Source organism: Amblyomma americanum, chromosome 1, assembly GCF_052857255.1.
Source record: "Amblyomma americanum isolate KBUSLIRL-KWMA chromosome 1, ASM5285725v1, whole genome shotgun sequence".
NCBI classification, from domain to species: domain Eukaryota; kingdom Metazoa; phylum Arthropoda; class Arachnida; order Ixodida; family Ixodidae; genus Amblyomma; species Amblyomma americanum.
The window spans coordinates 390,325,981-390,352,356 of NC_135497.1; the positions used below are offsets into that span (position 1 = coordinate 390,325,981).

General features: G+C 47.8%; 1 protein-coding gene across 1 annotated transcript in view; it reads right to left on the reverse strand.

The window, feature by feature from the left end:
• LOC144123208 (uncharacterized) overlaps positions 1-23,153 on the reverse strand; it is a 46,740-nt gene extending 23,587 nt beyond the window's left edge. Inside the window, exons 1-5 of the mRNA XM_077656084.1 lie at positions 23,070-23,153; positions 22,481-22,600; positions 21,980-22,090; positions 18,710-18,820; positions 13,375-13,479 (exon numbers count right to left, since the gene is read on the reverse strand). Coding sequence (XP_077512210.1) covers positions 13,375-13,479; positions 18,710-18,820; positions 21,980-22,090; positions 22,481-22,531 — 378 coding nt within the window. The 5' untranslated portion in view covers positions 22,532-22,600; positions 23,070-23,153. The remainder of the gene's footprint in view (positions 1-13,374; positions 13,480-18,709; positions 18,821-21,979; positions 22,091-22,480; positions 22,601-23,069) is intronic.
• Positions 23,154-26,376: the final 3,223 nt, after the last annotated feature.

Consider the following 26,376-nt stretch of genomic DNA (forward strand, 5'->3'; position numbering starts at 1 on the left):
ACACTTGATTCCCATATGCAGGTTTCGTCTGAGTAGACGGGTACTGAAACTGTGTGTGGTAGTTATTTGAATAGGTAGCTTGGCAAGAGATTAATTAATTTTGGACCAAGCACTCCCTCTTAAAGGGAAGCTGAAACGGATTTCAAATCGCATGAAACGCTGTGGTTGAGAAGAAAGGACCTTGAAAATAATGTGTCAATTTTTTTCCGATTCTATCCACACAGCTGCAATCCCTTCTTAATATCCCGCCGCCGGCACGCCCTCGTCGCTTCCGGAAGCGCCGGGTGGGGGACGGCAGAGAGGGTGAACTGGCGGAAGTGGCGCCATTCATGGGGAGTCGGCCGGCCGTCCGGCTGCGCTTGCTTCGCTGCGGCCCACGCTTTGGCGAACCACAGATCAACATAATCATCTGCCAGTGCCATTTACTTTCTCTCATTTAGGCATTCCGTGTAATGCTTGAAGCCTGTATATAGGCCAGTTTTGTCATGGTACTCCTTTCGAACAGCGCTCAGCACACGGCTTGGTAGAATACGTCGGTTGTTCTCCCCTAGCCTCTTCCACGTTAACCAGATATTCTGTTGGTTTCACCTACAGAAAAGATATACACGCGCATCCACCTACGCAAAACATACGTATCAGTCGAGATTTGGTTTTCGTGTTACTCTGGTAGGACGTGAAAGGCCTATCCTTGGTTAACGAAATTTTCGGCTTGCAGGCGCCGCCATGCGGTCGCTTTTCTATTACTTAGCTTCTTATCAGGCGTTGGCACCCGTTTTCTGTTTAGTCTGTAGTTCTCAACGATTTCGGAATAGGTTTGCGCGCGCTCGTCCAGGTTCCGACAGTCCGGCGGTTCCACGATTACCCGGGAGCAAAGAATATGGGAATGCGCTGACTACCCCTGAGTCGATGAAGATAACGATAGCAGAGAAAGCTGCTGATGCTTCGAACATTCATGGTGAGAGTCCAAACTGTTCAGCACTGCTTGAATTATCCATAATTTGCAAAACGGAGTCCTTAAAAGGCCGCTGAAGCTACGCGCTACTCAGCAACGCCGTCGGTGCCGGCAGGAGATCCACGTGGATGACGCCATGACGGTCCCGACCAATCCTGGGGAAGAGCGGCGTTCGCTCGGCGCCCTGAGCCGATGGGGCGTGTTTTCCTCTAAAAAAAAGGTTTCGCATTTATTTCCGCTCTTTTTGAATGAGATATTCTGTTTCAGCGGACTGAAAGCTATAAATTGACGTAGAGAACTCAGTTTTTTCGAAAAGTGCTTCAGCTTTCCTTTAAGGGACACCACGCGTGACAGGATGATCTATCGTGTCATCTTCAAAGGTAACCGTGTAGACTGCTTGGTTCCTGAAATAACTTGTAAACACCGACAATTCCGCATTTCTCGAGGGCATCTATGATTCCATAGTGCTAAACCTTGTCGAATGCACCCTTGATATAGAGGAAGAGACTAGCGGTCAACCTGTATCGGCGTTTCTCGTGCTCTACCATTAACACCGGTTAAATTACTGTCGACAGCAGAGCGACCTTTGCGAGATCTTTTCATTGCGCCTGGGTATAAGCAGCATTATTTAAGAAACCATTCGAGACGTGTTAACATTCTGCGTTCCATTGTTTTGCTAATGCAACTTAGAGCTACAGGTCCGGAGGATGTCGTATCACTTGGCGATTTTCCTGGTTTGAGCAAAGCCCCAGTGCGGCTTTTTTCTATTCATGTGGAGCACTGCTAGCCACCCAGGAGTGGCTAAACTACGTTACATTTCCTCTACTTTTGGCCCCAGGTGATGAAACGCACTGTAGGTGATTCCATCAGGCCCTGAGCAACAAGAATGTTTACAACCAAAACGGGCGGTTTTGAGTTCGTACAACGTGAATTGCATGTCTAGACAATCATCCACGGCAGGAGGAGCACACCGATGATGCGGAACTACGGATGTGCTTGCAGCAATTCGCGAGCAGAAATCCTCGGCAGCTTCAACTTCTTTCCAGTGCTGAAATATTCCCAACGCGCGGAAAGGATGCTGCTGCTGGGGAAGAGACTGCAGTGCTCGGATGACGCCAAATCGCCAAATGCTTGAGAGTGGCTTCCGGCGATCCAGTCTGCTAAAGCGAGCGCCACCGCTGTCTACTGAGTTTCTCCAAAAGGCACTGTACTTGCCTCTGTGCACGCTAACAAGCCCGGAGATCCGAGACATTTTCATCCGGCGGTATTTTCTTTCCGCAAGTCGCCCAATCGCACTTAGCTGCTAACAGAGCACATCTACTGGCGTTTCAATATCTGGTGCCGAGATCCTACGCGATGACTTGCATACCCGTAATCATGCGTTGCTTCACATCCGCTGGGGTAGTGAGGCACTTACAGTTCGCTTCTAAAACGCTACGGAAAATATTCCAGTAAGTACAGCATGCTTGGCACGTGGAAGACTGTCAAACCAGAGAAACCGTACATATGTTCGTTTGAAGTCACTGCCGTGCGTTCCGACATCAGCACATCAGGATGCGGATGATGAGCGACGCCGCGATACCAATGCTAGGTCCAGGTAACTTCTGTAGGCAGTTCCGCGCAAAAGGGCCCGACGTCACGTCATGGAGAACACGGCTTGAATTACCCAAGAATGTGGCAATACCCGGACCATGAGCGTTCGTTACAGAGCTTCCCCATCAATGGTGATGCGCATTGAAATCTCAGACTATAGTATGTAATGGGGCTGCAAAGTGCTATCTAGAAGTGACTGTGGTTGTTACGTCAACTCTCCTCCTAGATGGGATGTAGTCACCGATAATACAGGTTGTGGGCCCATTAAAGTTTCTTACACTGTTATACTCGTTGCTGCTGCTAGCAGGAACTGGAATTTGAACGTAAGGCAGGTCGTGGCGAATGAGTAGTATCCCTTGCTTAGACGTCCAAACGCTTCGAAAAGAAACTGCTAATATCCGGACAGGCGAAAAGAACAGACTATATTCGCCTCACATGTTACAGGCACCGGGACAGGTACTGGAGTATCCTGAAATATCGTTACGGGGAAATACTTTTCACTTTTATTTACAAGTGTTGGGGGTTAGAATTAATAGTTCCTAGCAGGGAGCACACCAACACGAACATCAAGCTGCATTATCCTCCTCTTGTTCATTCGTCCTTTCACGCGAGAGGCCACTTCGTCTTCTACTGCCACTTCGTCGTAACATGACTCCTGGCGGCACGAGCGCCGTCTCGGCGCTAGGCCTGTGGTCGAGAAGCGAAATGGTAGGGCTTGAGGCGCATGACGTGAACAATATCGGTGGGTGGTCTGCATGATGAGGATGCAGCCATATGAGGAGCAACTTCACACGTGACGCCGGTGACCTAACGCACCAAACGGTAAGGGCCATGGTAGGGGGACAAAAATTTCTCAGAGAGACCGACGCGGCGGGAAAGAGACCACAGAAGAAAGAGCAACCCCGGTTCTTAGGTGACGTGGCGATGGTGATTGTCGTACAGAGACTTCTGTGCTTGTAGGGATGCTTGGAGCCGACTACGGGCCGTTTGGCGAGCGTCTGAAGTTCGAACAATGGCGTCACGGGCGTAGGGGGTGACGGGACGGTTAGCGGATGGGACAAGTGTGTCCAAAGGCAGGACGGCGTGTCTCCCATATAAGAGATAGAACGGAGAGTAACCAGTTGTATCATGTCAGGAGGTGTTGTAAGTGAACGTCACATAGGGCAAGGCGAGATACCAGTCTTTGTGGTCGGGGGAGAAGTACATAGACAACGTGTCTGTTAATGTCCGGTTCAAACGCTCGGTTAGCCCGTTCATCTGCGGGTGGTATGCTGTGGCAATCTGGTGCTTGGTTGAACATGAGCGCAGGATGTCGTCAACAACTCGAGACATGAAATAGCGTCCGCGGTCCGTGAGTAATTTACGAGGGGCACGTTGTTGCAGAATAAGATTGTGCAAAAGGAAGTCAGCGACATCGGTCGCGCCGCTCGTAGGCAACGCACGGGTGATACCGTACTGAGTGGCATAGTCGGTGGCTACTGCGACCCACCTATTTCCGGATTCCGAGGTCGGGAATGGTCCAAGGAGATCGAGCCCTACACGGTGGAGCGGATCCACGGGCACGTCTATAGGGTGCTGAAGACCAGGAGTTGGTGCGGATAGCTTCTTCCTGAGTTGATAGAGGTTGCAGGTGGTGACGTAACGCTGGACTATACGGTATGAGTCAGGCCAAAAGAAGCGGCACCGCATCTGGTCGTAGGTTCTTTCCACACCAAGGTGTCCCGCTGCAGGAAGGTCATGGAGTTCTGTGATTATAGAAGAGCGCAGCTGCTGGGGAATAACTAGAAAGTGGGAGGGCCCGTGAGGACGGAAGTTTCTATGATAGAGGATGCCATTTTTAGTATCGAAGAGCTGCAGAGAGCGCTTCGAGCTTCCAGAGCTGAGGGCCTCGATGATGGTTTGCAAATATGGGCCCTTGCGCTGCTTCTCGGCGAAGTTGTGTAGATCAGGCTTGCCAAAAAGGGAAGGGATATTGTCAGTGTCACTGAGATCAGGTGGCTCAACAGGGAACCGAGACAGGCAGTCAGTGTCTTGATGAAGACATCCAGACTTGTACACAACAGTGTACAAATACTCCTGAAGGCGTAGCGCCCAGCGGCCAAGACGACCAGAGGGGTCTTTCAGCGAGGAAAGCCAGCAAAGGGCATGGTGGTCCGTGACAACAGAAAAAGCACGCGCGAAGAAGTATGGCCGGAATTTAGCTAAGCCCAAACCAGGGCGAGGCACTCCCGTTCGGAAAGGAGTAATTTCGCTCGGCAGGTGAAAGGAGGCGGCTAGCATACGCAACGATGCGGTCTGGACCCAGGGAGCGTTGTGCGAGCACTGCTCCGATCCCGTAGCCGCAGGGGTCTGTGCGGAGTTCAGTAGGGGCCGCGGAATCAAAATGTGCCAGATTCTGCGATGACGTCAGCAAGCCCCAGGTAAACTCGGTGTCGGTCTTCAGTAGGTCAGTGAGGGCGTGAGCGATAAGGACAAAATCTTGAATAAAACGGCGAAAGCGGGAACACAGCCAGAGAAAACTGCTCACGTCCTTCAGGGACTGTGGACGAGGAAAGTGTTGTACCGCTTCAATTTTAGCGTGATCAGGATGTACGCCGGAGGCGTCGACGAGATGTCCACGAATGGTGAGTTGCCGGCTACCGAATCTATATTTGGACGAGTTGAGCTGTAGCCCAGCCGTACGAAATCGAGTCTGGGTACTGCTGAGACGTTCAAGGCGCGAGGTAAAGGTGGGCGAGAAGACAACAAGATCGTCGAGGTAGCACATCACGTAGTCCACTTAAATCCGCGAAGGAGCGAGTCGATCATCCTTTCGAAGGTCGCTGGTGCATTACAAATTCCGAACGGCATGACATTTACCTGGTATAAAAAGTCAGGTGTGAAAAAACTGTTTTTTCGCGGTCCTGCTCATGAACGGCGATTTGCCAATAACCGGAACGAAGATCAATGGAAGAAAAGTATTGAGATCGGTGGAGGCAGTCGAGAGCGATATCGATCCTCGGGAGTGGGTACACATCTCTTCTTGTGATGCGGTTCAGGTGGCGGTAATCAACGCGGAAACGCCAACTGCCGTCTTTCTTTTTAGCAAGGACGACGGGAGAGGCCCAAGGACTGAAGGATCGTTCGATGATGTCATTAGCGAGCATCTTTTCGACTTCCTTTTGTATCACTTGGCGTTCAGACCTGGACACCCTGTAAGACCGGCGGTGCAGAGCAGCGGCGTCACCGTTGTTGATACGATGCTGCACAATATTCGTACGCGCTAAAGGGCGGTCATTCAGTTCAAATATGTCCTGAATAGATGCCAGTAAATGGGTAAGCCCCTGTGCTTGGTCTGCGGAGAGATCAGAAGCGATCATATTGACATAATGGTCAGGTCTTGAAATAGCTTTGCAATGACCGTCCAAAGAGGGCGATACACAGTTTGTGACTGCGGAGATCACGTACTCGTCGGTCGAGGACAGCGTGTCGAGGCACATGCCTTGAGGAAGCGTCTGGACGTGCGTACTGAAGTTGAGAACAGGTAGACATGCGCTGTTTGCCGATACTGTGACAACTGTGTGTGCAAGGGCAGCATTCTTTGTGACGGGCAAATCAAGGTCAGGAGTGGTTACATACTGGTCGTTGGGAAGAGGTGGAACAGATTTAAACAAAACGTAACTAGCGGTTGGAGGTGGTAAGCGGCTGAAATCGGCAGTACAGAAATGGCGCACAACTGAGTCAGATGGTTCTAAGAGGAACGGTAGGTGCAACTCAACAACACTTGTAGCACAGTCAATAAGGGCTGCGTGCTCACTAACCAAATCAAGGCCGAGTATGATTTCACGAGGGAAGTGGTTGAGAACGGTAAAGAGCACGGTGGTTTGGCGATCAGAAATCGTCACACGAGCAGCACACAGGCCGAGGAATGGAGACGCTGTGCCATCGGCAACTCGAACAACGGCTGCAGGAGCAGGCGTCAGTACTTTGCGGAGGCGGCGACGTAGGTCGGAACTCATCACAGAAATGTGGGCGCGCGTGTCAACCAGAGCAGAGGCGGCAACTCTATCGACTTGTATGGTCAGTAAATTCCGCGGTGCACGAAGAACTAAACAAGGATTTTGGGGCCGGGTCGTCACTGCAGCATCGCCTCTAGACGCTGCAGAAGATAGTTTTCCGCCTGTGATCGTCCGTAGGGGCTAGGAGAGGCAGCGCGTGGTCGTTGCGGCGAGCGGGACTGGCGGCGCTGTGGGGATGGTGAGCGGCTGAAGCGTGGCGGCGAGACTTCGGTGGTGGGCCTTGATGGGTCCAAGGATCGCGAGAAAGAGCTTGAGCGGGCAACGTCGGGGCGATAAGGGGGAGTCGAGGAACAGGTCCGCTAGGAGGAGTACCACAGACTACGGCAATGACGGGCGATGTGGCCTACAAGCGAACAATTGAAACATATGGGCTTGTCGTCAGGCGTACGCCACTCGGAGGGATTGCGTGGTCGAGGAGTGGCGTAAACAGGCCGGACAGGATAAAGAGGTGGGACTTCGGGTATTTGGGGGCAGAATGAATAGCGCCAACTGAGTGGAAACCCGAGTTAGTAATTTGCTGTCGCATGACGGCTTGAATAAGAGGAAGGGTCAGCGGCTGGTCGGCCACAGGAGTTGCTGAGGGAGACGGACCAGTTGCTTCAAGGTCACGGCGCACAATAAGGGTCACGTTTTCAGGTGAGATCGGCTGGTTCTGAGCACAAAGATCTTGGCAGGAGGAAGGCGCCGCCGTGTTAGGCAGGCGTGCGATATGCTGGGTGATCCGTCAGCTTTTGGCGTCCTCGAAGTGGCTGCATTTTTTTATGCTGTTGGCGATATTGTCGCAGTTTTTATAGATGAGCAGACTGAAGGCATCTTCTGCGATGTCCTTCAGCACATGTCCGACTTTGTCAGCTTCGCTCATCTCTGTATCCACTGTGTAGCACAGAGACAACACATCTTGAATATAAGAGACATAGGACTCCGTGAATGACTGGGCGCGACTGGCAAGATCTCTTTTAGCGGCAAGCTGCCGGCTGAGTGGTTTGCCGAAAAGGTCGATAAGCTTCTGCTTACAGTGAGCCCAACTGTTCAGTGTCTCTTCGTTGGCATCATACCACTTGAAGGCAGTGCCCTTAAGATAAAAACTATGTTCGCAGCATGAAAGTTTGGTCCCAGCGGTTATTAGCGCTGCACCGTTCATACCTGCGAAGCCAAGTCCCGAAGTCGGTGTCATCGTCACCAGAGAAGGGTCCAGGATCACGAGGGTGAGTGAGGACGACGGAGGACACAGATGCTGCCGAATCTTGGGGGGGGGGGGATACTTCCGTCATTGTCGGCCGTGGTAGGTATCGTCCGCTACGCAGTTCCTTCTTGCCGCACCTCCACCAAGGATGTTACGGGAAATGCTATTTACATTTGTTGACAAGTGCTGGGGTTAGAATAAAGAGTTCCTAGCACGGAGCATCAACACGAACAGGGAGCTGCATTAACCTCCTCTTCGTTCGTCCTTTCTCGCGAGAGGCTACTTCGTCTACCCCTGCCACTTCGTCGTAACAATATCACGAAATATTTTCTGCCTGAAGTCCGCTAAGCCACTTTGCAGACCTCGAATATTCCATTGAAATACTGCCGATCGAGAAATTCTATCCCGTAGTGATGGTGGTAACGCCAGCAGAGCAAAGAATGTTGTCTTCTATAATGTCTTCTATTGCTGTATTCTAGTCGCAAGGAACGGCTCAACAGCGTCTAAAATTTGGAGAGCAGCCCTAGCAACGAGCGTGTCCACACCAGCAATGATTATTCGTGAGGTGCCTATCAGTTGTTTAAGCATAATCCTGATTCGTTCATTTGTGGTAGACAGAACCGGCGTATGCTTTGGCGAACGCATTTCACAGACTACAGTGCGCGGGTAAAAGTGGCCATGCTGCAAAATCATCCCGAGGAGTCGGAATAATTAGCATTTGTGCAGGTGGAGCAGATGGCTTCTGCGCAGCACAGCGGCATTGTTCCTGCTAATGGGTTCTGAATTCTTTTGCTTTATTCAAGCTCTCATGCCGGTTCCGCGTGCGCCTTCTTCATCGGTGGACCGCCTTCGCTTCTTCTCTGCGAGAAGAGTAGTCTTTCACATAAGGGCGCACTGGATGCCTCTAAAATCCGACCTTCACTTGCGATGGTAAACTGGTTCTTTCAAACACTACTTTCAAACACCTCGATTGCCTAAACCGGTTTATGTCAGTGATTCGAACCGAGCAAGATAAAGGTTTATCAAGTCCATATCTTTTATCTCGATGGCTACATTAGAAATCACTCCTGCAGTAGTGTTAAGGTCAAGAGCAAAGAAAGAACGCACTTCCTTGACTTGGCCCGGAACCAGCCGTTCAAGTGGAAATGCGAGAGCCTGCCTGTTGATGGAATGGACGTCCTTATCTCCGACAGGCATTTATTAAATCGTGTAAGTGAGAGGTTGCACACTCCCACTGGCCTCTTTAACCCTCTTCGTGTTCGAACTGAGCTGGTTAGGCCGCTTGTACTCATACTGTGCCAACACTATTTTGATTTCTTGCAGAGATTCTTTTTCAAGCGCCGACTTACCATCGCGGTGTAGCCCCCGTCGTAGTCTGTATGTCATCTGTGTCGGAGAAACTAGATGAGCCCGGTCGCTGCAAGTGCATATACAAGCTGGAACTACATTGCCTTGCAATGTCCACACTGCTACCAACGGTAGGCAGCAGAGATGGCCATCCGCCATTGAAGTGGACGGCGAGGTCTCCATCGAAACACAGCGGCGGCTATGTCTCGATTGAGCCGAAACGCAAATGCGCCCGTGTACGAACTTGCCCTCGCGCCATCGTTGTCAGGGTCCTGTAGTGAGTGACAGAAGCGCTTGTCTTTCCCCGGAGGGAACAAGGGCTTTGAGAAAGCGAACTTCAAGAGAGTTTCAAGTGCTAAGCTGCGCACAAGCCAGCGTTGCGAAGCTTCCAGGAGAGCGGAACCAGTGAACAGTATCCGGCTGTCCGCTGCTGCGAAAACAAAGTGCGCTCTCAGTCTCAATTCATGACAAAGACTTCCGAACAAAACAAGGAACAATTGTCTTCGAGGCCCCAAGCCTACACATGCATGCATACCTGACTCCAGCTTTTTTTGACATCACATTTACTTTTGAGGCAACAATGGAATACCGTAATTAGCATACTGGTGGCGATGATCCCATTTTCCTATGCGCTGAAAAATCTTCCTTTCAAAGTTAGGCCTTCTCCTGGACGCAGTAATTAAGAAGGGCAAAGAAACCCAATGAGATGCGTTTCTGACAGTAAACAGAAGACTACAAGCGTCCCGAGAAGGTGGGTGGGGGGAGGGACTGTCGTACCTTGGGGTAAAAAAATTGTGTCCATACACAACTTCGTGATGAAAAAAAAACCGCTAGTCCAGAATCTCTGCATATTAGAGCTGCAAGAGCAATGGACTTCAAGCCAAGCGGTACTTAACTGTAAGACACCCCTAAAGTTGTAAGCTTACAATGCTACAAAATAATGGACAGGTATTCGACTGAGATGGTTAGGCCGCTTGTACTCACTCTCTGCTCACACTCTTTCGAGCTCTTGCAGAGCTTCCTTTTCAGGCGCCGAGTCATCATCGTGGTCTATTATATCCATAGAAGCATCAGGTGCCTTGTCGGTTTCATCCATTTTGTATACGCAAATATTGTGAGCAAAAGCATTTTTTAGCGCGATAGAGTTTAAAAGCGCAATTTTTACATTTATATAATGTGACATTTCACTCTAACAATATATATGCACCTCTCCCGCCTACACACCTGCATGTTTTACAATTAGTGTCTTCTACTCTCCTCAAAAGCCTTTCCCGTTGGTTCTCTATAACAGTTTTAATTGCTTCATGCGATCGATGAAAAACTTTTAAAAGAACGATTTTGCTACGCATCGGAACAATACACTATAGCATTTAATATTTTTATAGCAGTACCTTAAAATCTTCCAATATTCAAACTTTTTGTCCACAAATGTTAGACGCGAAATAGGCGTGGGTGTTTTCGCAGTTTTGCTGAACACGACTTTTCGCATTGGTGAATGCTCTGGGCCTTAAATGTGCCATCTTTTCATTCGTTCAGGATGGATTCATTCATTTTCATTCGTTTTAGGATGGATGCCGCAGATATGTAATTTACACTATTGTCTACACAAGAACGACTTCCAGGCTATAACTCAAGTAACTGAGTATCATACAGTATGCATTTCCTAGATATATAAACCCGGATATTTCGAATTATTCGCTTCACCGAACGCAGAGATTATCCCCTGGAAAACCCGGAGTAAAAATATAAGAAATTCGCGCTGTATATCGCATTGCCATTTCGCCGGCCGTTCGATTTATCAAACTGAGCGGCGCGCCCCCTGAGAATGGCATTTCTACTAATGACGCTCTTCACTCACTCTGTGTGTGCGGAGACAAGTTCGCGGCGTGATATTGGGTACCTGATGGCAGCTCTAGCCCTTTGAAACAAAGTGGCACGGTCAACTTGGTGCATGCTCGAGGGTGGACTTCGGTCTCTTGAACTCATTATAGCGCGAAAGCACTACTTCACTACCAATCTAGAAATAGCCAATGCCTGTCTAAAGCCTCTCAGGTACCCGCAGCAATCAAACAAATACCGCCGCGAATGGGTTTCTAACCCGCAATGGGGCGCGAAGATGAGCTTTGCTGGCCACTGCACGAAAGCACTATGCTATCGCCACAACCGATCATGCCTTGTGTTTAACTGCAACACTTTCGCGCGGTCTATTGTGCTTCGTCGTTTTCATCATATTCCACCCGCGCGCAAAAAGCACTGTAAAGCCTCCTGCCCCGCAAAATCCGCAGGCCGGCGTGAAGCCTCTGAGAGAGTCACGAAATGAAAGGAAACGCGCATAGCAGGCTCCTTGGGGCGGTGGACACCCCATTTGCGCTTTGAGCTAAGTGGCTGTAGTAGCATAGAGATGTGCGCTGCATGCGTTGGCGTGGACAACGTTGTAGCAGAAACGCGGCACTAATACACCAATAGGTCGCCGGCATTCCATGGGTAAATTGGCATTTACGATGAAACGTTGTGCTCCCTTGATTTACCCTTACCAAAATCGCGCTTTGAGATACGTGGAGGTGGCATGCATGTGAAAAATATATGCTTTGGCACGTACTTCGTGCTTAGCAATGCTAAACCACCAGCCAATTTTTTTCGCGCTGCATCGCTGTTTTGTGGCGAAATCAACACATTTAAAGCCTAGCGGCGGCCCTCGCGTGGCGGCCCTCACTGCTAAAGTGGATCCCAACTATACCCTAATTTTATTGTTCAATTATTCTGTTCATAGTGCACTTGTAACAATATTAGACATATTATGATAACCAGTCACTGGTTCCAAAGCAACGAACGAAGCAGCTTTGATGCGCAGCAGGTTAATCCGAGCATTACCAAGCGAAAGTTTCACTCGCAACACGGCAGCGAAAAGCACATCGCTGCAAGGGGTGTGCCACTACCGTGAGTGCAGTGTATTTTCGCTGCTAGGTTGCAGATGGACTTATCTCATGCTTTAGTAATAGCTTTCAGGCATGTTGGTTGCTGAGTTTCGACATAACTGCAGGACGAAAAAAAGATTAACACAATGAAAGGAAAACACTCACGACACGGACAATCGCTGCTACTTGCCATGTTGCCATCTGTTGACATGTCTATATTAGAGTTACCGATATATCGAACTATTTCGTGATTCCCTTCGAGTTCAATACATCCAGGTTCGACTGTAGTAAAACGGCTATTATGTGGCATTTGGATGGTGTGTGGTTCACCTAACACTAAGATTTTTTTATATAGGCTTTTTGAGTTAGAAGAGCGCTTTTTCAGCACAACATTGTCAGCGGTGCAGTACATAACAATACAGCTAACTAGTAGGATTGTTGGCTAACACTGAATATTCAACTTCTAACTATTAATGTTAAGTTCCTTAATTAATCAGAGGCCTGTAGCCCCCCGTAAGTAATACCAATATCACTTCTAAGAATTTCGAAGACGCAGATACCCTCGGCGCTGTGGCCCAACGAAACTGGGCTATTTCGACAAGTTAAGTGCAATGGAGAGGTTGATGTGCCTGTAAGCTAAACGAAAGGGCATGTATTTTAGCACGCTGTAGTAACAATTTATTGGGCCACAGCGCCGAGGGTAACCACGTTTCGAAAGTTCAAAAACTGATGTGAATATTACTTACAGTGGGCTACACGCTTCTTAATAATAAGGAGTTAACAGTAATATTAAAAAATTTAACTATTCAGAATGCGCAAGGTATTTTAGAAGGGCAGCTTATATACCCCGAAAAGCAGAATGGACAGCCGTCGCGGAAGCTCGGTAGAGAGAGCACCGGATGCAGCATTCAGAGGTAGTAGTTTAAGCTATGAAATAATTACAATATAAATCTCCAACTGATCAACATGACAAATGAAACGAAAACATAGAAACACTCTCCTATGCGCTTTGGTTTCGGTGGCTGTTGAATCCATTGTACATATTGCTTAACAAGCCCCTTATTTTCCCTGCCTTGTATGCTCATTATATAACAAACCGACAAACAAACAAAAACATAACCGCTAAATGCGGCCCCTGCCCACTTTAACTTTTCTCGCACAAATATTGTTGCCATTCCAGCAGAGAAGTGCCACAGCACGAAGCCCGCAAAGCAGAGTACTGGCAAAAAAGAGTAATGAGGAAGAGGAATACGTGTACCATGGTACTGCGATCACTGCTTATTGGGCTGCTACACTAACTACGTGTGGTGCGGTGAAAAGGCTCACCCCTCTCGCTTGCTGCCAGAAGCGGCCCCGGCCTCCCGCAGGGTTTTGCCCAAGTGGCTGTCGGCCAACAGCTGCTGGGCTGGGCAGCTTGCAGGGTAGGGCAGCCTGTACTTGGAATAAATAATGAGCGTCAAAAATGCCAACTCAATGAGCTTAGGGGCGGATCGGTGCACAAATCACAGTTGCGCGCTTTCAGGAAGGAGAAACAGGTGAAAAATTTCTAACAAGGTCGTTCCTCTTGAAATCCTTGTCCGCATAGGAATTAAATTGCCAAATACTCAACCTAACAAATTCCGGATGCTGCATATCTTATATTCGCAGCTGTACGGCTGCGCTTCGCTCGATGGAAATAATAACTGACATAGTATAAACAACATTTGTCTCCAGACTTGTACGCATACACAAGCATACATAAATAATTGCGTGAAAAACTGACATCAAAACTACAGATCAATAACATTTAAGGCACCAATGCATGTGTCGACATCCTGTATTCCAAAACACCGTCCCCTTTCAATGTGCACAAATGACGGATGCCCAAAAAAGCAAATAACACTTGTGTCCGCACACAGTAGCCCACGCCTCTGCCCATGAAAAATTATAAATCAGTCGGGTAAGAGCATAGGTCGGATAAGAGTTCACATTTATCTGTTTTTGCTCTCCGCGCACGTGGCGCACGTTTCTCCGCAGGCCTTGCGGCTCGGCGGGATTAGAGCCGCCTCGCTACGTGTTGCAGCCGCCGTAGCACGTCGTCAGAAAGCCGGATGCTTCGCATACCAGTCCAGCCACACCAGCAGCGTGGCTTCCGTCGCACTTGCAATACCCCGGCCTCCTCTATGTTTTCTGTGCCTGCCAATTGCGCCCTCTGCAACCGTCGCTTCTTCCTCTCGAGCCCCGGGTGCTTACGCTACTCTCCGCCGAATAGGGTTGTAAAATATCCGGGCATTTTGAATGCTAGAAAAAACAAGGAAAGAAACTGGTTTTTTCCGGAAATATTGGAAACATTTCAAAAATACCGAAGCAGGCATAAAACAGTACGCACAACTGTACAATGCCGCCGTTCAGTAACGTTAACGCGCGCTAATACGTGCTTTCTGAGAGCGGTCCGGCGACAGCCAAGTGAGTTTTGATTCGTGAGGTGCCCTGACTGCTCCCGGACTGCCATGTCGGCGTGCGGCATCGGTCTTGAATTCCTTGCCGTGGCAATCATGGTGAGACCTCGTTCGATCAATTGGGCGAACTTCTGACTTACTAAAGAGCGGTCGTAAGAGACCAGCGGTGGACAGGCTCTGCTGCGCCAAGTACGAGTTTTGTTATGCACCGCGCTTGAGGACCCACATTGCAAAGTGCCGGAACTGTCCAGAATGTTTCCATGGCGGCATTCCTTGACAGATTGACACCCGAGTTTCAACACAAGCTTCATGAGGCTCTGGCTCGAGCGATGCACTCTAGTGGATCACCTTTGTCGCTCACAAAGAACAAATACTGGCGGGAAGCTTTCAAACTTCTAAGGCCCGCAATTGTGCCGAAGTCAAGGAATTCGCTGGACGGGTGGCTTTTGGCAGCTTTCTACGTCCGGGTGATGACACAAGTCGAAGAAAAAATCAGTTTCGTGCTCAGCATTTCGTTGCTTATTGGCAGCTGGGCCCACGTGGGCGTAGGCAGCGTCAGGCAATAAAGCAATGCCTCAACCAAAACTATTTACTAAGATATAAAAAAATGAATATCATTCTTTGTATGTTGCGTTTCGGCATACGTTTTTCGGGAGTGATGAACCTGAGAGATTTGATGAAAAGTGCTTCCCACCTCCCATGTAATCTTCTTCAAAGTAAGGCACGTAATACGGCACAGTTCGCAATTGTTGTTGCCAATAGCTCATTTTGCATCTAATTTCATCATTCTCAAGAACCAGCGGCATGAGCCGTGTACTAAAAATAAAAAACTACCAAGAGCAAATTCTTGTCAATTCCAGTATGTAATTAAATCTTTTTTCTCTTTTGGGAAGAGGTAAATTTGATTTACGCATAAATAAGCGGTACAGAGCGACTACGCTAATGAGAATGTTACCCGTAGCTGCAGGAAAAATTCACTTCAAAAATATTGCTATATATACCCAAGTTTTCCTATGTAAAACGGGACCGTGCAAAACAGTACAGCTCGGTATTGCTCACGGTGTCAGGTTCCCGCTCAGGACGAGTGCAATGCGAAAAGGCCAATACAAGAACACAGCATACTAAAGAGTCTCAATAATTTAGACTGTCTTATAAAACAGCGCCATAGATAACTGCCACGAAAACTAATTACAATAAATGTAGAATGGCACACTACCTATGCATTTCTGTGATTCTTTTGACGCAGAAGTTTATAAGGCTTTTATTGTTTAGCACACAAATTTTAAAGAGAGTTCTACTGATTGGCATCAGACAGTGCCTGGCTTTTTTCCGATTTTCATGCCTTAGGAAAGAACCAGAAAAAAAATTTTTTCTCCAACATAATCTGTTTTTTTTTCGAGGCCTACCTTCCCTACCGCCAAGAGATGGCGCCAGCGACGTTGGCTGGCTGTGGCTTGTGTGACTGCAGGCCGCACGGTGTCTTGATCAATCTCATGTTGAACTGTGCGCTTCTGCGCTTTGCAGTTTGATTTTCACAGCGTGTTAAATGCCCGTTTGCCAACACGTTGGAGAAGTGTAGGTTTTTTAACAACGACGGCATCGCTCTGATGACACTGCATGAACGCTGAGCACGCGATTGTACCATTGATGCATGTTCTTAAGCCTCTGATTGTCGCCTTACAGGGCTCAGTGATATACTGCTGTGTGCCATGTTGCCGCTCGGACGGAAAGAGGAAGTTTCCTGAAATGAAACAATCTTGCGAAAAAAATTCCTGCGGATGAAACATTACGAGACCAGTGGATAAAAGCCAAATGAAGAAATGACTGGGTGCCAAACACTACCTCGAACTATTCTAGAGTGTGCAGCCGGCACTTCAAGGAGAAGCAATTTGCTGAAATCAAACGACGCCACCTCTAAGAAACGTGTTGTGCCCTCCTTGTTTCCCGAATACCCTTCCTACTGGAGACCACTTCCATTGAAGAGAGGGCTAGAGAAAGATTCAGGAACAGTTTTCTTTTGCGAACTCAGAATAAAGAAAATAAGCCAGCAAGAAAGCGACAAAGGTGCCAGAGCAACATCGATGCTCAAGAAATACCAGACGACGACTGTCATTCCATTGCCAACATTCGATGAAACCCATTCTCTTCCAGAAGAAGAAACGCTGGTCATGGCTGAGATAAAACGGGGATTAGAGGAGGCTCCAGCCTGCACTGATGCAAGGGTTTCACACCAAGCAAGACAAGTAGATGTAGGAGTTTCCAGCCTGCTTGCAACAGAAAGAGCGATATGGAAGCTCAAAGAAAGGGGCCTGAAAAAGCAGGTAGAATGGCTTCGCCATACACTTGACCACTACAAAAACGAGCTTGAGAGAATTAAAACTGATCGCCATTTTGGTGACCTGGAGTACATCCACCAACACGCAAAAGGCAAGCATATTTTCGGCTACGGTTTTATGGGACCAAATAGTAAACTTCCGGTGGTAGAAACCGGCATGGACTGAAGACGTGGTACGCCACTGCATTATACTGCGCCACCTGTCTACAAAGGCCTATGAGCACACAAGGAGGGAGATATCACTCGAACTACTAATCACAAGCCCTCCTTAGATCTACATTGGGAGCAGTTCTGGAGAGACGGGTGTCAAAAGTCCAGTGGAAACCAGGCTGAAACCTCAAGTAGGAAAACTTGATGCACCCGAGTCGAGAACTTCACCACTGATAGTTGATGGGACGGGGATGAAACCTAAACTTAAATACACAGCACAAAGACTTCTTTGTTGGCCAAGTTGACATGGGCATAATGAATGAACCAGGGAGTGAGGTTGTGCTGGCGAACCCCTTGATTTGCTTTGTCATAAACGGGCTGTGCACATCGTACAGAATCCAAGTTTCATTATTTTTTACTACAGGTCTGATGGGTCCCAGCTGTAGAGGTGGCTTGTTAATGTCATGAAAAAGTTGGAGAGATTGGGTTCAAAATAGCACGCTTAGTCACAGACAATCATAAAATCAATGTGAGCGTAATGAAAGACCTTTGTAGTGGGTTTCTGGCGTACAGAAATCAACCCCCTTAGACCCCGAAAGGCTGCTTTTTGTAAGTTTAAATTATTGCCACCTTATCAAGAATATTCGGTCACAGTTTCTTTCACAAGACCTCGTAAAGGCTGGTGAGGTCTTGTGACAGTACCTTTCAAGAAAGTATTTGAAACTATAAAAAGTGGTTCCACTTGTGTTTTTTTTTCTCTCCCTGTGAATCAAATTTTCTTCGTATCCTTCATATTGGGCACGAAAAATGTGATTTTCTGCCCGACCAAGGGCAATAACCGCACGCGCAATGGCCCAGCCAGCGACTGCCTTCTTTCTTTTAGCACCTTTTTTTTAAGTCTCTGAGGAAACGGGGAGTTCTCATGTATCTTCGCACGCTGTGAATATGTTGAACAGAGATTATCAGTGCCTTTCAGGTTAATATCTATGCAAAATGCGCAGGATAAGCCGACTGCAGAAGTTCAGCAATGCATACGCTATGACTGCGCGAGAATCATCTATGTGTTCCTCCCAAGCTCTCAAGAAAAAACGCCACGCTTGGAACACGCATTCCTAGCAGTTTCATAACGTGTACGCCGCAAAGCCAGGCAGGCTGCGCCGAAAACATTAGCAGCCTAGCCGCCCTTGCGCAGCACGCGTTCATCCACCACTCACGCACATGAAGGAGTACCGGACTCCACCTACGTGAGTTGCACCCCCATGAACATGAGCGGCGGCGCCGCGCAACTCACGACACGGCGCGTCCCTTTTGTTCGGTCCGCGACATAACAGGCACAGAAAGTATAAAGGAGGCCGGGGCAATACATGCGCACAGTGGGCTTTTAAAGTGACAGAGAGTAGCGTGCATATATTCGCGCCACAGCGAACACCAGGGCCCCATTGCGAGTTTCTTCGCTCAAGGCCGCACGACCGCTTTTTAATGCAGCATCAAGCAGCGCAAAGCAAGGCCAGCAAGGCCGCCGGGAATATTTCGGGCAGCTATGTTGGATTTCCAGTGGCACCCCCTAATGGCCGTGAATGTTGCGAATAGCATTTTCTAACTGCAATCAGCGTCATATCTGCCAGCAAAAAAAAAATGATGGCGACGAGGTTTGAGTGAACTTTTCACTCCCGCTCATTCAAAGCCACTACTACACGCTGTTAAGAATGGATTGTGCCGATTGCGAAGGGCTACGAACCTTTCCAGCCTGCACTGATGATGCGCTCAGGCTACGGCGAAGCGGCCGGCGCACCCCAAAAGCAGGCCTAGGCCCCAGCGGGGTAGTTGGGGGCGCTGCACGCGTCGCCACCTGCAGCGACACCGCCCAAAACAAAGAAATTGGAAAAACTTGTGCTTTTTTGATGCAGAATAAGTTCGGGAAAGAGATGTGCAACGGTGCTGTGCCACGCGCATTCGAGCAGGGCTGAAACACGACTGAAAAAGCACCAAGCAACAACGCTCTCCTTCACAACCGTGACCTTGCACATTGGAAGGCCTGGAAGGATTGTTGAATCTAAAGTGCGTTTCACCTAAGACCTCCTGGTTTTTTTTTTTTTAAATAGGCTTTTTGAGTCAGAAGAGCGCTTTTTCCGGAACAGCATTGGCAACGGTGTAGTTCATCAGAATGCAGCTAAGATTTGATAACTAGCTGGGTGGTTTAATAATATTGTAAATTCAAGTTCTTGACTATTAACGTTAGCCTCCTTAATCATTGACAAGCGTGTAGCCCACTGTAAGTAATATAAATATCAGTTATTAGAATTTTGGAAACGCGCGGTTAGCCGAATAAATTTTGACTCTTTGGATGAGTTAGTTTCACTGGAGGGGTTGACCTGCACGCAAGATTCCCGAAACAGCATGTATTTTATCGCGAAGTAGGCGACACTTGTTGGGCCACAGCGGCGAGAGTAACCGTATTTTCGAAATTCTAAGTGATATGGATATTACTTACGGTACGCTACGCGCCTCTTAATAGTTAAGGAACCTAACGGTAATAGTTAAAAAGTTAACACTTCAATGTTAGTTGAAAAGCATAGCACTTCGCGCTGCACTCTAATGCATACCAGCGTAATATCTTCGCAAAGACTGCTGGACCACCCCACAGCTCTCGTTCTCAGGCATCTTACTCTTTGTGGCGTAGCTACATAGTACGTTCTTCGTTACATATTTTCATTTTTACAACGCATCTCCCGCCACTGAAAGCTCGAACTTCTCGACATAGTGGTTACAAGCGCTGTTCAGTACACGTCCCCAAGCATTTCGCACTGTGCGCTGAGTTGATGTTAACGTTTTCCTGCCAAAAGCATGCAGACTCTGGCCTGGTCACTTAGACTCCCGTGGATCTGAATCCTCGATTTTTGCGCTTTCTAAGACTGCGAACTTACCAAATGAACTATATTCAAGGAACTCTGAAGATATGTTCGCTTTAGTGAAAGTTCGCTACCCTCAAGTGAACCCATTCGTTAAGGTTACTCGCACACATGAATCCTTGACCAGCAAGACTGGTATCGTTGGTGGAGGAGAGGTGCAGGCCGGAAGACCTTAAGCCAGCTCCGACGGTTAGAGAGCCTCCTTTGAGATGAATTTTGCACTCAGTTGTTTACTTGAATGCAATTAGAGAACACGCATTCCTAGTACAACCACTTGAATCCATTGAAAATTGTCTAGTAGACCATTTCCCACAACCATAGCAGTCATTCCAGTGTAACCAGCTGTGCTAACACTGCCTGTGGCCCGAAATCCATCATGTAAAAAACCGAACAACGGACATACCAGAACGCAGCTCTGCATATCTGGGGGAGCATCCCCTGCTTGCTAGGCGAGGTTGCCAACTCGGGGAGGAGCGTCCGGTGGCAGCGACTAACGGCCGGACTGAAGAAAACACAGCCGTTTGAGTGAACAAACGGGCCGGACGATGAAGTCATTTAACGTGTCAGTGCAGGGGGTCGTGTTCTAGAGAGTACAGGCACCGTGGCTTTGAACCGACGCAAGTGGCTTCGAACGGACCGCCGACACTAGTGAAGTGACTCTCATTACGCTGCTTCCAAAATCTGACACATGCCAGCGAGTGACTCATCGTATCCAAAGAGTGCTCTCACAGCCTGTGCAAAATCTGTGCTTTGTTGGCTACCATCTTGAAGGATGAGGAAAGATCTTGGGCAGAAAACTCCCGACAAACGCTCTTTGTTAGAAACGTTGCAGTCTTAACTTTTCTTCATGTAACTGAAATCTTCTGTTTTTTCTCCAACTGAAGCTTGAGTATATCCTAAGGCAGAATGCTCTGGCAACGACGCAAATATTGGTATCGTTACCACTCAGAAATTTTTTTCTGCAACAATTGTGGCACATATTTCTTTACTGCACGAATCATGCAATGTCATTTCGTATCCGCGCATTCTAGATCTCGTCCGACTCCATGAAACTTCACATCAATTACATGACAACTCAGGCTTTGCATGCCTCTTTTGGCCGCACACAGGCATTTCAGTCTCCAGTTTGCCCTCGAGCTGTAAAGTGTTCGAACAGACTACCTTTGTAATAGCTCTACCTCTCTAGGGCACAGTACATTATGTTTTCTATATGGAAACGCCTCTATAAGCTATGCCGCAAAAAGATGTACTGGGGGCTAATATATTATCTGTGCTAATTAAGAAGCCTCCTCTTACATGCTTTACAAGTTTAGAGCTACTATGCATGTATTACGAGGCACGCACAAGCACTGCAACTTTCGAGGTCGACGTTAGTCCGCGGTTCATAAACTATGGGGAAATTGTTACTGTGTCACTAATGTTGAAGAGAAACTCGGCACGAGACATCGACAAGATAGAGCTCACGTTTCTTCTGCGCCATGCTGCACCACGTTTCTAAATTCTAAAAAATTGATATGAATATTACACACAGTGGGCTGCACGCTTCTTAATAATTAAGCAGTTAACAGTAATGCTTAAAAAGTTAACTATACAATATGCTCAAAGTGTTTTAACAGCGAAGCTTAAATACTTTGAAAAGCAGATTGGACAGCCGTCGCAGTAGATCGGTAGGGAGAGCACGGATGCGACATTCAGAGGTCGTAAGTTAAGCTGTAAAATACTTACATTACAAACCTCTAATTGATAAACACGAAAAATAAATAAAAACAGAAACACTTCCCTATGCACCTTGGTTTTGGTGGTTGTTGAATCCATATTATGTATGGCATAACAAGCCCTTCATTTTCCTTCCCTTGTATCCTCAATATATAACAAACCGACAAAAAAATCACCGCTAAATGCGGGGCATGCCCACTTTAAGTTTTCTGGCACTAGTAATTCCTGCCATTCCGGCAGAGAAGTGCCATAGCACGACGCCCCCAAAGCACAGCACTGGCAAAAAAGAGTAATGAGGAAGAGGAATACGGGTAGCATGGTACTGCGATCGCTCTTTATTCGGCTGCTGTGCTAACTGCGTGTGGTGAGGTGACAAGGCTCACCCCTCTCGTTTGCTGCCGGAAGCGGCCCCGGCCTCCCGCAGGATTTGGCCCAAGTGGCTGTCGGCGAACTGCTGCAGGGCTGGGCAGCTTGCTGGGTCGGGCAGCCTGCAGCTGGTATGTAGAATGAGTTTCACAAATGCCAACTAATTGGCTTTAGGGACGGATTGGCGCAAAAATCACAGTTTCGCGCTTCCAAGAGGCAGAAGCAAGTGAAAAATTTCCAACCAGGCCGTTCCTCTCGAAATTCTTGTCCACACAGAAATTAAATTTGCAAATCCTACACATAAGAAAATGCGGAGCTGCATATCTTTTATTTGCAGCTGTACGGCTGCGCTTCGCATCGTACATACCACTCTTACATACCACTTGCGGAGAAGATCGTTTTTGGTAAAAAAAGTAATGGTTACTTCCGGGTTTAACTCTACTCCTCATCCCGGTTCTCCCAACGCGAAGACTCGTGGGCGTCACGAACGACGTACGCAGACATGAAGCACCGCCCACCTTGTTTGTGTGGAGCGACGACAAGCTAATGCTCCGTCGCAGAGGCCGCATGGCGGCGCTCGTCGCTGGGCGATTGCAGGGAGACGGTGTTTGAAGTCTTGCCCTGTAGGTCGTGTTCTCCTGTAACGGCATATCCAACCAACAGTGTCCATAAGCCCGCTCCTGAAATACCATTTAGTGGAGAAGGCGTGAAGGCTAGAGTGGGGTCTGAGCGAATCTCCGAGGAGCGCTGTAATGGTTTGCAAAGCGGCAAGACACGTCCCTCCCATTGAATATACTGACTTCGTGCACTTGAAGACCTACGCGGGACCCGAAGACTCCACACACATGCACCGATTTCAAAAAGGATCAGTAGCGTAACCTGTTGGAATGATGCGCCCAAAGGCATGCCGTCGTAAGCTGGTCACGCACGCTTTCGCGCTATGAAATGAACTGCTCCCCAAATTTGTGTACAGACAGTACACATAGAGCTACAGAAAGTTTTGGTGTCAGAAGAATCTATTTATTTCTGTGCGTCTTCTAGTCATAAAGCAGGTCCAATAACATCCCAGTTATGAATGAATAATGCTCACAGCGAAGGGCTACGAACCTTTCCAGCCTCCACTGATGGTGCGCTCAGGCTCGGGCGAAGCGGCCGGTGCACCTCAAAAGCAGGCTTAGGTTCCGGCGGAGGAGTTGGTGGTGCTGCACGCGTCGCCACCTGCAGCGACACCACCCAAAACGAAGAAATTGGAAAATTTTGTGCTTCTTTGGATGCAGAATGAGTTCAGGAAAGAGATGTGCAAGGGTGCGGTGCGAAGTGCATTCGAGCAGGGCTGTAACTCGACTGACAAAGCACCAAGCAACAACGCTCTCCTTCACAACCTTGACGTTGCACATTTCAAGGGCTCGAAGGAATGGTGAATCTGCAAGGTGTTTTGCCTAAAACCTCCTGCAATTTTAAAAAATAGGCTTTTTTATTCAGAAGAGCGCTTTTTGCGGCACAGCATTGACAACGGTGTAGTTCATCAGAATACAGCTAAGATCTATTAGCTAGCAGGGTGGTTAAATAATATTTTATAGTCAAGTTTTTAACTATTAGCGTTAGCCTCCTTATTTATTGACATGCGAGTAGCCCACCGTAAATAATATGAATATCAGGTTTTAGAATTTTGGAAACGCGGTTAGCCGAAATTATTTTGGCTCTTTGGACGAGTTACTTGTACTGGCGGGGTTGCCCTGCATGCAAGCATCTCGAAAGAGCATGTATTTTATCGCGATATAAGCGAAACTTGTTGGGCCACAGCGGCGAGAGCAACCGAATTTTTGAAATTCTAAGATGTGTTCTCGATATTTCTTACGGTGCGCTACGCGCCCCTTAATATTTAAGGAACTTAACAGTAAAAGTTAAAAAGTGAACACCTCCATATTAGTTGAACAGCATCTAAATAGCATGTCTTCGCTGCACTCTGATGCATACCAGTGTAATCCCTCAGCAAAAACTGCTGGACCACCCCACAGCTCTCGCTGTCAGCCATCTTACTCTTTGTGGCGTAGCTGCATAGTACGTTCTTCGTTACATGTTTTCATTTTTACAACGCATCTCCCGCCACTGAAAGCTCGAACTTCTCGACATAGAGGTTACAAGTGCTGTTCAGTACACGTCCCCAAAATCATTCATATTTACAAAGCATTTCTCACTGTGCGCTGAGTTGATGTTCACGTTTTCCTGCCAAAGCATGCAGATTCTGGACTGGTCACTTAGACTCCCGTGGATCTGAATCCTCGATTTTTGCGCTTTCTAAGAATGCGAACTTACCGAATGAACTATATTCAAGGAACTCTGAAGATATGTTCGCTTCAGTGAAAGTTCGCTACACTCAAGTGAACCCATTCGTTAAGGTTACTCGCACACATGAATCCTTGACCAGCAAGACTGGTATCGTTGGTGGAGGGGAGGAGCAGGCCGGAAGACCTTAAGCCAGCTCCTACGGTTAGAGAGCCTCTTTGAGATGAATTTTGCACTCAGTTGTTTACTTGAATGCAATTATAGATCACGCATTTCTAGTACAACCACTTGAATCCATTGAAAATTGTCTAGTAGACTTCATTTCCCACAATCATAGCAGTCGTTCCAGTGTAACCAGCTGTGCTAACACTGCCTGTGGCTCGAAATCCATCATGTAAAAAACCGAACAACGGACACACCAGAACGCAGCTCTGCATAACCGGGGGAGCATCCCCTGCTTGCTAGGCGAGGTTGCCAACTCGGGGAGGAGCGTCCGGTGGCAGCGACTAACGGCCGGACTGAAGAAAACACAGCCGTTTGAGTGAACAAACGGGCCGGACGATGAAGTCATTTAACGTGTCAGTGCAGGGGGTCGTGTTCTAGAGAGTACAGGCACCGTGGCTTTGAACCGACGCAAGTGGCTTCGAACGGACCGCCGACACTAGTGAAGTGACTCTCATTACGCTGCTTCCAAAATGTGACACATGCCAGCGAGTGACTCATCGTATCCAAAGAGTGCTCTCACAGCCTGTGCAAAATCTGTGCTTTGTTGGCTACCATCTTGAAGGATGAGGAAAGATCTTGGGCAGAAAACTCCCGACAAACGCTCTTTGTTAGAAACGTTGCAGTCTTAACTTTTCTTCATGTAACTGAAATCTTCTTTTTTTTCGCCAACTGAAGCTTGAGTATATCCTAAGGCAGAATGCTCTGGCAACGACGCAAATATTGGTATCGTTACCACTCAGAAATTTACTCTGCAACAATTGTGGCACATATTTCTTTACTGCACGAATCATGTAATGTCATTTCGTATCCGCGCATTCTAGATCTCGTCCGACTCCATGAAATTTCACATCAATTACATGACAACTCAGGCTTTGCATGCCTCTTTTGGCCGCACACAGGCATTTCAGTCTCCAGTTTGCCCTCGAGCTGTAAAGTGTTCGAACAGACTACCTTCGTAATAGCTCTACCTCTCTAGGGCACAGCACCATATGTTTTCTATATGGAAACGCCTCTATAAGCTATGCCGCAAAAAGATGTACAGGGGGCTAATATATTATCTGTGCTAATTAAGAAGCCTCCTCTTACATGCTTTACAAGTTTGGAGCTACTATGCATGTATTACGAGGCACGCACAAGCACTGCAACTTTCGAGGTCGACGTTAGTCCGCGGTTCATAAACTATGGGGAAATTGTTACTGTGTCACTAATGTTGAAGAGAAACTCGGCACGAGACATCGACAAGAAAGAGCTCACGTTTCTTCTGCGCCATGCTGCACCACGTTTCTAAATTCTAAAAAAATTGATATGAATATTACTTACAGTGGGCTGCACGCTTCTTAATAATTAAGCAGTTAACAGTAATACTTAAAAAGTTAACTGTACAATATGCTCAAAGTGTTTTAGCAGCGAAGATTAAATACCTTGAAAAGCAGATTGGACAGCCGTTGCGGTAGATCGGTAGGGAGAGCACGGATGCGACATTCAGAGGTCGTAAGTTAAGCTGTAAAATACTTACATTACAAACCTCTAATTGATAAACACGAAAAATAAAAAAAAAACAGAAACACTTCTCTATGCACCTTGGTTTTGGTGGTTGTTGAATCCATATTATGTATGGCATAAGAAGCCCTTCATTTTCCTTCCCTTGTATCCTCAATATATAACAAACCGACAAAAAAATCAACGCTAAATGCGGGGCATGCCCACTTTAAGTTTTCTGGCACTAGTAATTCCTACCATTCCGGCAGAGAAGTGCCATAGCACGACGCCCCCAAAGCACAGCACTGGCAAAAAAGAGTAATGAGGAAGAGGAATACGGTACTGCGATCGTTCTTTATTCGGCTGCTGCGCTAACTGCGTGTTGTGCGGTGACAAGGCTCACCCCTCTCGTTTGCTTCCGGAA